Genomic DNA, 12621 nt, shown 5'->3' with positions numbered 1-12621 from the left:
ACAGAATGTCTGGGCAGCATCATGTGGATAGGAACTTTTGGTTTAGTATTGCAGATTAGCTGTAGTGCCCTAAATTTGACTTCATTTCTTGGTACGCAGAGATAAATTTTCCTGGGGCAAAGTCTGTTGTATGTTATTGAAAATGACAGATGGAAGGAGAAAAAGACTAGACCTGGCCAAAAGAATGCCAAATTGGTACAGTTATAACAGAGTCTGCTACTGTACACTCAAAGTCCCAAAATTTAAATTCATTGTGTCAGTTGAAAATGCAGACCCTCTAATGTGACAGCAGTAAATATGTGGGCTTTTTGGTGCAAATAGTGTTGGCATGAGATACTCTTTTATATATACATATATATAGGTAGAGGGTTGATAGCAAGGTATGAATGTCTAAGACTGACCCTGTATTTCAAGGACATAGCTGGGAGTCACGCATCTGATTTCCACTGATTTTCACCAGGAAGTGTGTGTCAAACTGCCCTTCTTTGAACTATTCTTCCCCATGTGCTTTTATTGTTCAACATTACAAAAGTAGATTTGTTTTTAAAAGTCAGTTGAATAAACATGTAAGTCCAAATACTGCCGGTATTCGGATTTTTTCCTATGACAAATTTATATGAGAATTGTATCTACCTAAGTCTGTTAAAAGAACAGAGAGCCATATTTATTGATTGCTTTATTATGTTTTCAGACATCAGCACTCAAAGCCTCTAAGGTGCGAAAGATAAACTATAGCCAAATGCACCATAAAATTCAATGTTCAAAAATCTATACTTAGCAGACAATACAATAAGAGAAAAAAATCAGGTCATTTCAGTCTTGAGTTTATTTAATATTTTACCTATTTCACTTTAAATAGAACATTAACTCCATCAACACTGGCAAGACATTGTGATAATACTTAAATTAAAAATGTAGTCAGCACTGCATTACTGAAAATTATATTCCCAAAGTGGAAATATAAGTATTCTATTTTTCTAGTTGTAAGTAAGAATTTATTGCACTTTACTTGGAAATATTTTTAAAAATATTCTATTTCTATTAGATCAGTATAAATTATCTGATCTTTATACTATTTTGTTCTGCTTAATAATACCATGAAACTGTACAGATATTAACTCTGTAGAAAAGCATTAATAGACTGAAGCTTCAAAAAAGAAAGTTAACAAAAAATATATACCCATGAGTTTTTTTTTTTCTCCATAGGTCTAAACTTTGGTCACTGTAGAATCTTCTTTATTTAACTGAAATCTATCAATAATATTCTTCAAACAAGGTTATATCATGCTACTTACTTGCACATATCAGATTTTTCAAACTGAATAAACGAGTTCACACAAAATATACCTGATTGCAAGTGTTCACAAATCAATGGCTTGAGAAATGGCATGTTTAAAATCCAGATAAGCTCCAGGAAACAAGAGATTTTAATCATTAAATACATTTCTTCCTGGATGCTTCACAGATGTGTATACACTTCTATGCGTATTTCTAAAGCATTCAACCATAACACAAATCTTTTGCAATTTACATTTATCCTTTCTTTTCATGCAGAACTATATATTGAAATAAAATATACCTACAGTCAGAATTCATTGGAGAAAACAGCTTACCCCCAGCTAGAAAGGTTAAGACAGAAATGTGAGGTTAGGAAATTATGGAAGAAATGCAGGTAAGGCTCAGAGGCATTCAAGGAGACTAAAGCTTCAGATCTGTTAATCCTTTCAGATCAAACATAAATGTAACAAGCCAACAAGCACATCTCTGCTTTATGAGAAAATTTACTCTGATCACAGCCAAGGAAAATCAGTTCTCTAAATGTCCAGACATTAGCTATGTTATATACTTGCTGCGTAACAACATACTGCCAGTAAAACGCTCACTAATCATTTTGTATATTACTTTGAACATCTATAAATGTGAGACATAATTCTCTGCTGGTGCAAACTGGCACAGCATCCATGGAATTGCAAAAATCAGTCCGAGTGGAGAATCTGGCTAAATTTAAGCTCTTTTTTGTTACATGAAATATACCGTATAATTAACATAGGTGTGTCTTGGTTAAACAATGGGGTGTGCCCATCGGATACATTAAGACTATTGTGAAACATAACAGAAAGTGTTTGGGTATTATTTGTGCAGTAATTGATTAAAACAGCAGCATACATTACATTTCCTTTGTGCTTTTTTGGGAACAGATTGGCCAAACAACCACTATGGCTGCATCTACACTAGCAAGTTCTTTCAAAAGATTTTTTGAAAGAAGGGGGCTCTTCCGAAAGATCCAGTGGAGCATCTACAGACAAAACACGTTCTTTTGAAAGTAATTAAAAGACTGCAGCACTCCTTTCGAAATCGTTCTTCCTTTCCTGCTGCAGGAAAAGCACCCCCTTTCAAAAGAAAACGTGTAGACACTCTGCAGGCCCTTTTTATTAAAAGAGCAATCCTTATGGGGCCTTATTTTTGATCCCTGGCTGTTCTTTCGAAAGAATGGGGGCTGTGTGGATGCGCTCTTTCAAAAGAGAAGATTGCTCTTTTGATCTGCTTTTTCGTGTGTGGACACACTCTTTCAAAAGAAGTTCTTTTGGAAGCGATCTTCCAGAAGGGCTTCTTTCAAAAGGTCTCTGTAGTGTAGACATACCTATATGAAAAAGAGTTAGGCAAATTGTACTGCTGTGACATTGATCACTTAGCAAATAAGAGCACTCTAACGGGACTGAACACAATAGGACAGCATGTGCTGAAGGTAGTTAGAAAAGAAACCTCAGAAACTCTCCATGAAGTCTGAAGATTATAAGACATAAGAAAATAAAATTAACTGTGGTTGCTATTAAAAATAGTATATAAGGCAAATGGGTAATGGCCACAATATAACTGTTCTTTGGAGTTATTACTGTTGTGAGGATAACACTGGACAGGGAGGGCCTGTGGTCCTGTCTTGAACCCTGGTACCAAAGGCATTTACAAATGATTTACTCTATGCTGAGGGCAAAATAAACATCTGGGTTCCTTCACACTCTGAGTGGAACTGGTAGGGTTGCCAACCTTCCAGGATTGGCTGGGAGTTTCCGGGTATTAAAAATCAATCTTCAATTAAAGATAATATCATTTGATGAAATCTCCAGGAATCCATCCCACCAAAGTTGGCAGCCCTAGGGACAGATAGCAACTCTTAGAAAAGATCATCTGATTTTCTTTGTGTGCTTGATTTTTTTTTTCTTTTAGCGAAGTTTTGTCTTTAGCTGCTTTCAAGTTACTGTAAATGTTTTTGGATAGGTGCAATTAAATTTTCAGTTAAAAACTGACAGCTACGAAGTGGGCAATATAACAGTAATGAGTGATTTAAGATAATTTTTATCATATTTTAAAAATATATTTATATAAAATAACATGGATGGTCAAAATTGATTAACAATAAAAGGATAGCTTAAAATAGAGGTCTCTTCACCAACATTGGCACACTATTAAAAAAGGAGCTCACATGATTCTCCTCGAAGTGCATTCTGTCTTCATTGAATTATAATCCTTTATTAAAATACACACGTTCTAAATCAGGGCTGAACTCTTGAATCTTGGCTCGCAATTCTGGCTCCAAGCGGGTTACAGACATGGAACTGAATGAAAGAAAGAGAGCAAAATGAGTACATATAAATATAAAAAAAGATGATGGTCAAAGTTTTTGGATTCAACATGGAGGTTCTGGGTTTTTTAATACGCAGTTCTTAGATGAGAAGCAAAATAACTTGACTGTTTCTGCCTATTCAAGAACTAGCTGGTGAGCTACTTATCTTCAACTTCAAACTTGATAACTGGGTTTTAAGTAAATTTAGTTCTGCAAGATACAAACTACAGTAAACCCTCGATTTAATGGACTAATGGGGGGAAGGGGTGTCTGTTAATGCTGAAAGTCCGTTATCGCTGAATGGTTATATAGTGCATGATGATGCACTGACCTTCCCAGCCCATCACTCACTCCTGTTGTCTGCCCCCCCCTTCCCTTCCCTTCTCCTGCCCTGTTGTTCCCCCATCTCCAGCTCCCTCTCCCAATTAACAGAAGAGCCAAATGCCAGCCTGGTTCCTTCCACCTCCTGCAACTCTCAGTGCTACAGCTCCTCCAGCCCCTGGCGCCAAGCCGCCCGTGCAAAGGTAGAGCATGGCTGCCCCCAGCCTGCCAGTGGGCAGCAGCCTCTGATACCATGGCAGTGGTGGCTGGGAACCGACACGCTCCATGCACATGGGGCTGGGGGAGGAGAGCTCCTGCACCTCGCCACAGCACCTCCCCCCTGCTCCTCTGGCCCCAGTGGCCCCAGCTGCTGTGGTGGCCCCTCCAGCCCCAGCCACTCTGGCAGCTCCTCCAGCCCTGGCAGCAGCTCTGGTGAGTCTCTGGCATTTATCTGAAGGGGCAGGGATGCTGGCAGACAGTGGCTACGTCTACACGTGAAGCCAACATCGAAATAGGCTATTTCGATGAATAACGTCTACACGTCCTCCAGGGCTGGCAACGTCGATGTTCAACTTCGACGTTGCGCGGCACCACATCGAAATAGGCGCTGCGAGGGTACGTCTACACGCCAAAGTAGCACACATCGAAATAAGGGTGCCAGGCACAGCTGCAGACAGGTTCACAGGGCGGACTCAACAGCAAGCCGCTCCCTTAAAGGGCCCCTCCCAGACACAGTTGCACTAAACAACACAAGATCCACAGAGCCGACAACTGGTTGCAGACCCTGTGCATGCAGCATGGATCCCCAGCTGTGGGAGCAGCAGCCAGAAGCCCTGGGCTAAGGGCTGCTGCCCACAGTGACCATAGAGCCCCGCAGGGGCTGGAGAGAGAGCATCTCTCAACCTCCCAGCTGATGGCCGCCATGGAGGACCCGGCAATTTCGACGTTGCGGGACGCGGATCGTCTACACGGTCCCTACTTCGACGTTCAACGTCGAAGTAGGGCGCTATTCCGATCCCCTCATGAGGTTAGCGACTTCGACGTCTCACCGCCTAACGTCGAAGTTAACTTCGAAATAGTGCCCGACGCATGTAGCTGCGACGGGCGCTATTTCGAAGTTAGTGCCGCTACTTCGAAGTAGCGTGCACGTGTAGACACAGCTAGTGTGTGTTATTTCCGAAGTCCATTATATCGAGGTCCATTAAATTGAGGGTTTACTGTATATGCTTTTTAGAAACTTTTTAAAAAGTACTGTATTTGACTGCTTTTGACTGCTGTCCTACTTTAGTCTGTTGAAAAAAAGGAGCTATTCTGTAGATGCAACATTCATTCCTCATCTGTAAAGTGGATTCATCTGATAGATGTTACAGTTGCAATTTCCTAAATACATTTAAAATTTAGTTTCCCTATAAAATTAGTGAGCCAATGCAAGACACATGAAAGTGAATTTCTAGAAGAACTGATTAGACTAAGGAACAGCACAATGGTCACAACACTGACTTGTCAGTACAACTGTGCCAATCCAACTCTGCACAGCTCTTCCATGTTCCTTGCTATTGCAACTTTTCAGCCTTTTCTTAGCCAGGTGGACAAACTATGTCTAAATGCACTGTAGGAATCATAGGAGCTACTTCAGTATAAAAATGAAGTGAGAGGGGAATGAGACCCAAGGTTTCCAGAAGAGAACACTCCAATGATGGAGATTCCACAACCTCCCCAGGCAATTTATTCTATTGTTTATTCACCCTGACACTTACGAAGTTTTTCCTAAGGCGCAACCTAAACTTCCCTGGCTGCCTTTTAAGCCCATTGTTTCTTGTCCTACAATCAGAGGTCCAGGTGAACAATTTTTCTCCCTCCTCCCTGTAACATCCTTTTAAGTACTTGTAAAAACTGCTACCCTGTCCCCTCTCTCAGTCTTCTTTTCTTCAAACTAAACAGACCCAATTCTTTCAGTCTTCCTTCATAGATCATGTTTTTTCTAGACAGTTACTCATTTTTGTGGCTCTTCTCAGTACCCTCTGCAATTTTTCTACATCCTTCTTGAAATGTGGTGCCCAGAACTGGACACAATATTCCAGCTGAGGATTAGTCCGTGCAGAGTAGAGCAGAAGAATTACTTCTCAAGTCTTGCTCACAAGACTCTTGTTAATACGTCCCAGAATCATGTTTGCTTTTTTTGCAACAGTGTCACACTCTTGACTCATATTTAGCTTGTGGTCCACTACGACTCCTAAATCCTTTCTGCAGTACTCCTCCCTAGGCAGTCACTTCCCATTTTGTATACATGAAACTGATCGTTCCTACCTAAGTGGAATACTTTGCATTTGATTAAACTTCAACCTATTTATCTCAGACCATTTTCTCCAGTTTGTCTAGATCATTTTGAAGTATGACCCTATTCTCCAAAGCACTTGCAACTCCTCCCAGCTTGGTATCATCTGCAAACTTTGTAAGCATACTCTCTATGCCATTATCTAATGGTTGATTAATAACAAAACGAAAGAAGACACGTGAGTGGAGTTTTTACACCAAGTGTCCACAATTTATTACATTTGAACTGACCTTAATTTTTAGTCTGCTCAGCCTCCTTTGTGATCTCAGGGACGTTCAAGGGCCCATGTTATTCAAACTCAATCTGTATGTTCAACTGTTTACTTTTTTGCATTCACCCCATTCTCTATGTTTCGTCGATGGTCACCTTAATATCTCTTTTGTGTCTTCTCTAAGCCTGCTTCTGCATCTTCTTCTGAGTACCCCCATGAAGAAGAATGCCCTCTCAAACCCCAAGTCATACCCGCTCATAAAAGCCCTCCTAAATCTCATTTCTGACACTCAGCCTAGCACAAGTCTATCAGAAGCCGACCACTCTGCCTATCAGAAGCCTACGACTCCCCAAATAAACTGAATTATGCAGATGCACACCTGCTTCACTATGTAACTATGCTTTTTGAGGTAGATAAATGTGTATTTACTTTGCTTCTGGGCTCTCAAAATTAAAAGAACAAAGAAAAAAACAAATCTACCTTTTTTGAGGGAACAATGCACAGCACAGAGGTGTGGCAAACACCAAACTAGAAAAGACAAAAATAGTATTTAGGGTAGAATCCTAGTTTTCCAAAAGATCTTGCTGGACACACTGTTCCATCCTTTTACTCTCTTTGCTTCTCAGGGATTGTAGGACCATATCCTGTTTCATGACTAGTAAAGTCAGTTCTCCATTACATTGGACCATATGCAGTTATTTACACCCATGCAGAGTACAAAGCCCTCCCAACCAAATAAAGTGGTGGAAATCTGAACTGGTGACATTTTATATCCACTTTATGTAGAGATAAGCAATTTACAAGAGATTAGATAGTGAAGAATCAAACCCTTCATTGACTTCCACGTGAGTGGAGGGCAATCACATTAGAAGAATATATTCTACATTAGAAGAATATATTCTACATTATTACCTGTTTAGGCAGTGGTTGAAATATCTTATTTTAATCTGTTGTAGGCCTGAGCCACCACGATTACCCATTCCCCACCTCTTTTGCTGAATATATCTATATTTTCAATTTCTCCTTGCTGATGGCTGCCATAAAAGAAACAATGCTAGCAAGAGAGTCCTGATTAGTTTTTAAAAAACTAACAGGTAGTGTGACATAGAATGAGCAGATGTAAATGCTATAATCTCATTAATCCCAAACCTCACAGAAAGAATGTATCACTTCTGATGCTTATTAGCATTACTGGCCAAAAAACATACAGCCTTGGTTTAAAAAAAATTGCTAATTTTGCCTCTTTACATCTTCCAAGAAAAAGGTCACACCAGCTAAAAATGGTAGACAAATTACCTAAAGAAAACTCACTCACCAGACTCCAACTAATGCAACTTGAATGGGGGCACTCATCCATGGGAACCGCTGTGTTAAAAATAATGATTACATATTGAATAAAGCATGCTTTTCCTTGCCATGTGTTTTTATAGTTTTCTTATACTTCTTAGAGATGAACTGACAGTGGTTAAGAGCTAGACATGGTGCAGATATACTAGACATGGTGCAGATATACAGTGCAAGCTCTCCCCACAGCTTTACAAACATACTTCAGTCCTGACCTCTCACACTGATAACATGATGGCCTGATCCAAAGCCCTCTGAAGTCAGTGGAAAAATTTCCACTGATCTCAGTGTACTTTGGGTCACATGTGAATAAGTCTCCACTAGGAACTAGATTAATAAATGGCTGACGACCCATTTTGCTCATGATCTGATTTCAATTTGAGTCCAGCGGGCCAAATCCATGGTGAGACCCCTTTGTGTTGCACTGACTTCAAAATGTAGCAGTGGAATCAGTCTCGAGCTCTCTGAAGATCAGCTCAGTCCAAACAGAACCATATGGCAGAGCAGAAGCTCATATGTGGCCCATCTTCCTGGCAGCTTGAGGAATTTAGTCAAGACAGCTCTGTGCTAAACGGAATCCCGGATCCTGTTTCAATCTTTTGTGCATCCTCAGGTTGCTCTAACTCAAGCCTGAGGACTTGCCAGCAGCTGCTTAATGATCACAGGAAGGTTAGTTTTTACCCACTTCTCTTCACCCCTTGACTTATTCTATAAGCTTCTCAGCCTTCACTGAGATCCTGACTCTAAATGTCTAGGGATAAAACTAATTCTGCAATGAGGGCTCCCTTTCTTTTGCACTTAAAGAAGAACATAATAAAAGCTGTGATTTGTTCAGCAAAGCAAAATAGTATTTTGTGTACAAACGTGACAATTATGGTGCATTCCTCTGTATTGCACTCTTTTGCAAATGTCATCAAATGCATTTGGAAACAAGCCAACACTTTTACTGTAGGTCTTTAGAAGATTTATTTTTTAAAAAAATGATAGAATTTTAGTTGAAATTACATACTGATGAAATAAAACCATGCTTTTTAATGAAACTCTGCTGTGATGGGCTTTTGTGTAATTAGAACACAAAGATGTCTAAAAAAAAACCCATGAAGCACACAATTGCTATCATAGCTTGTTGACATAAAACAAAGCTGTTAATTAGTTAAGATCGGTTAAGTATAAAGATGGTATGTCTATAAGAAGCATTCCTTAAGCTGAAGGAAACGGTTGAACCAACAATAAAATGGGATGTCAGTATTTTAGAAGGGAAAATGGAAGCAACAAGAAGTGAAGGGGAAGAGGAATTTAAGAAACTATGACAAGACTGGTGCCAAAGGATCAACCAAGGAGAAACAAGAAAGCTGAAAAACAACACTGGAATAAGCTCTTTCCTCAAGGGCATGGAGAGAGGAAGTAATAGCAGACTATGCCCTTCTTCAATGCAGGCAGTCTGTAGTCCAGAAATGGCTGCAGGAGGCAACTGTCTAATTCATCAAATATCTACAAAAGTAGATAACAGAAAGGAAAAAAAAGCAGCATCAAGTGATAAAAGAGGATGAATTCAGCGGTGCTGCACTGTTCTGGTGTTCAACTAAAACAGCAGTCCCTAACTAGTTGATTTTCATTGACTGGTCCATCGTGGTGACTCTGCCAGTTAGTACCCATTTCAGGGTTGGTCTTCCCTGTAGGGAAGACCAACGCTACCATAGTTGATCTTCTGGAGTTCGATTTAGCCTATCTGGTAGGGCACCCCATCGGTGCTGGTACTCCTGCTCCCGGAGAGAAGTAAGGGAAGTCGGCAGGCACACTTGCTCCTGTTGATCTCCCGCAGTCGAGATGGCATGGAAAAGCTCAAATTCATGTACACTGACTGCAGCTACATTAATTTAAGTAGCTTATGTTAATTCAACCTCCCTCTTTAGTGTAAACCTGTCCTTAGTTCCACATCCCCCTCCCTCCCTTATTTTCAAGTAGGAGATGGTGCTTCAGTCTCTCTGCCATAACCACAGGCTCATTTGCAGGATACCTTCTCAGTGGGGGTTTTTGCCTTTACTGTGAAAGGTTCTTAAAGGGACAGGGAGGTGCTGACAGGGGAGTGAGCTGGGTTCACTGCTTTGAATTGATGCTAAGTTCCCTCCTCTGATCCTGAAATGGGGTCAGCAGAAAACTGCCCATCATCCACCTCCTAACTTTGGCAGGAGCTGTATCTGCAGCACAGAACAAGTTCCACCACTGCCCAAAGGGTCAGGGAGCTTCATTTCCGCAGCCAACCAGGAGAGACTACATGGGACGGAATCCCCTGCAGTCCCCAATCCTTGCAGGTTCCACGGCTGCAGCAGCAGGCTGGACTGGGAGTCCTCCGCAGCTCCCCAGCCCTGTCAATAAGGGAGGGAAATCCCACCAGCTCAACAGTCAGGTAGGCTGGTGTCAGGGGTATCAACACTGCCAGTCAAAGGAAGCCCCATCTTGAGAACAGCCTTGATTAGTCAAGCAGGTCACACACCCACCCCACCCTAAAGACCAGCCTTAGCGTGACAGAGGCTGCAGAGGGTTCACAAAAACAGCTACCTTGGTAACTGCCACTGCATGAAATGAGCTACTCCTGTCTCCTGACTGGGTCACTGAAATACAGATCAGATCTCCGTGCTTTGGCACCTTCAGGACCTGAACTCTTCTGAACAAGGGAATTTGCTGGACGAGGGGAGGTCCCCTGCCTCCTGCCCCCAGTCTGGTGCTGGCTCCACTTACTTACTCCCCCGCTGGTCACCCTGCCACCGGCCTTGGCCAGGGTGCCTGCTGCTGGCCCTGTCTCAGCTGGCAGCAGGGGCTCCAGACCCCCTGCTGGGCTGCTGTGGCCCTGGCTCCCTTGCCAAGCTGCTGCAGCTGCTAGACCATGGATGTTGCTGGACCAGAGAGTCACGGTTTATGGAGGCGAAACCTGTACCATAAATGGAGCAGAGCCTGTTACCGGCACAGAGCCTGATGCTCCCAGCCCAGCAGTGAGACTAAATGATTGGCTCCACCCTGTGAATTCAACATAGTTTTTGCTGTCAGGTCATTCATTGTCATAGCTGGTATGACAATACAATTCATTTTGATAATTTGGGATAATGAGGGAGCCTTTTGGGGAAGATGAATGCTGAATAAAGAGAAGGGAGAGCTGGGATGGGACTAGCAGGGAGGAGGCTGCACTAACCGCAGACAGGGGAGGGAAAGGGGCCTGTGCCTTCCTGAAAAAAATCCAGTCACTTCCTGGGGTATTCAGCAAGCAATGTGTGGGACTGGGATGGTTGTTTTGTGCAGAGCTATGTGGTGAACGGTCAGTGGGACCATCACAACCAACATTTTTAGCAGTGGCTCTCGGCAAAATAAGCTATCTTGGCAAACTGCACATTTGCCTCCCTTCTGTTCCCAGTGCCTCTCCTACCCCTCTGCTCTACATGATCCCTACTTTCCTTCCACTCCCAGCAGCACCTCACCTGGTCATCATCATCAAAACACATTTTCTAAAAAGAAGGTAGAGGCATCAGATGCAGATGATAAGAAGAGAAAATATAAAAAAAGAAGCACAAGACAACAAAATAATTTGGTGAATAAGAATTCTCTCACTGAACTCAGGAAGAAAGCAGTTCTGAATGTATCAAGACTTAGTTTACAGATGGCTTGTACGGCAGGCATCATTGTTGTAAATGACAATTAAGTAGGAAAACTTAATATTTTAGTTACTGCCTCTATTTACAGTTAGAAAGTCTCTTGACTCTGCCATCTAGGGATATCTTGGTGGTTTGAGCACTGGCCTACTAAACCCAGGGTTGTGAAATCAGTACTTGATGGGGCCATTTAGGGATCTGGGGCAAACAGATTAAAAAAAAATCTATCAAGGATGGTGATAGATCCTGCTGTGAGGGCAGGGGACTGGACATGATGACCTCTGAAGGTCCGTTCCAGTTCTATGAGATACCTACCTCACCAAGAGAGGTATAGACAAATAATGGTACTGAAAGCAGTTAAGAATCAGTAGAACTATATGAGGCAAGAATGCAGAATCAGCTTTCTTTCAAATTAGGAAAAAAAGTTTATAATTGTTGTTACTGTTGTAGACTAAGACAATCTGATAAGATGGTAATACTACATAGAAGGGGAAAATACAGGAATCAATTTGTGTGTCAGAAATGATGTGTGGAGCAACAGGAGAAAGTAGGATGTGAACTTATATGAGATATATAAATTTATGGAATGCATTAGAATTCGTTTAAAAATTGGAAAGTTCATAGGGCAAGAGAATGATTTTCAGAAGAAAAATTGTATGGAAGAAGCACCCAAATAGTTCTTATTGAAGGGTCGATGAGCTAGAAGTGAACCTATAAACTCTGTAGTGCTATAGTTCATGGCTCCTGCCACTGGCAGCAGCTATTGTGCCTAGGTTTTCCGAGATGCATACCCAGGCACTGGGGCTACAGAGATGATAAATATGAGCATTCCCAAGAAGCAATAATTATATGATCATATAGCCTTTGTTTTTATTTCAAACATCAGTGGTGTCTTCCTTGGTTCCACTGAAACTGTTATGCATAAAGGAGCAGAAAAAAGAGAACATGATCTATAACGAGATACAAGGAAATGAAGGCTTGCTGACTGACACATGCTGGTTTGCTTTTTGGTCTCAAAGGCTATGTTTTCACTGCAACTGAAAACCGGCAGCTGGCCTATGTCAACTTGCAAAAGCTAAAGGGTTGATTAACTGCAGTGTAATTCCAGCGTAGACATACTCAACATTGTTTTAAAAAATTGTTTTCT

At 41.5% G+C, this 12621-nt stretch overlaps 1 protein-coding gene across 6 annotated transcripts in view; it reads right to left on the bottom strand.

Moving 5' to 3' along the window:
• Nucleotides 1-663: 663 nt before the first annotated feature.
• Nucleotides 664-12621, bottom strand: part of SFXN1 (sideroflexin 1) — a 37862-nt gene continuing 25904 nt past the window's right edge. For 3 of the 6 annotated variants that reach the window (XM_075009732.1, XM_075009734.1, XM_075009735.1), the window contains 3 exons: nt 7805-7854; nt 6970-7017; nt 664-3614 (listed from right to left, as the gene is read on the bottom strand). In XM_075009732.1, coding sequence (XP_074865833.1) covers nt 3518-3614; nt 6970-7017; nt 7805-7854 — 195 coding nt within the window. In that variant the 3' untranslated portion in view covers nt 664-3517. The remainder of the gene's footprint in view (nt 3615-6969; nt 7018-7804; nt 7855-12621) is intronic. The other 3 variants (XM_075009736.1, XR_012647617.1, XR_012647618.1) reach the window with 3 other exon arrangements.

The sequence above is a fragment of the Carettochelys insculpta genome, chromosome 15, assembly GCF_033958435.1.
Source record: "Carettochelys insculpta isolate YL-2023 chromosome 15, ASM3395843v1, whole genome shotgun sequence".
NCBI lineage: Eukaryota > Metazoa > Chordata > Testudines > Carettochelyidae > Carettochelys > Carettochelys insculpta.
This window is presented reverse-complemented; position numbering and strand designations above follow the sequence as displayed.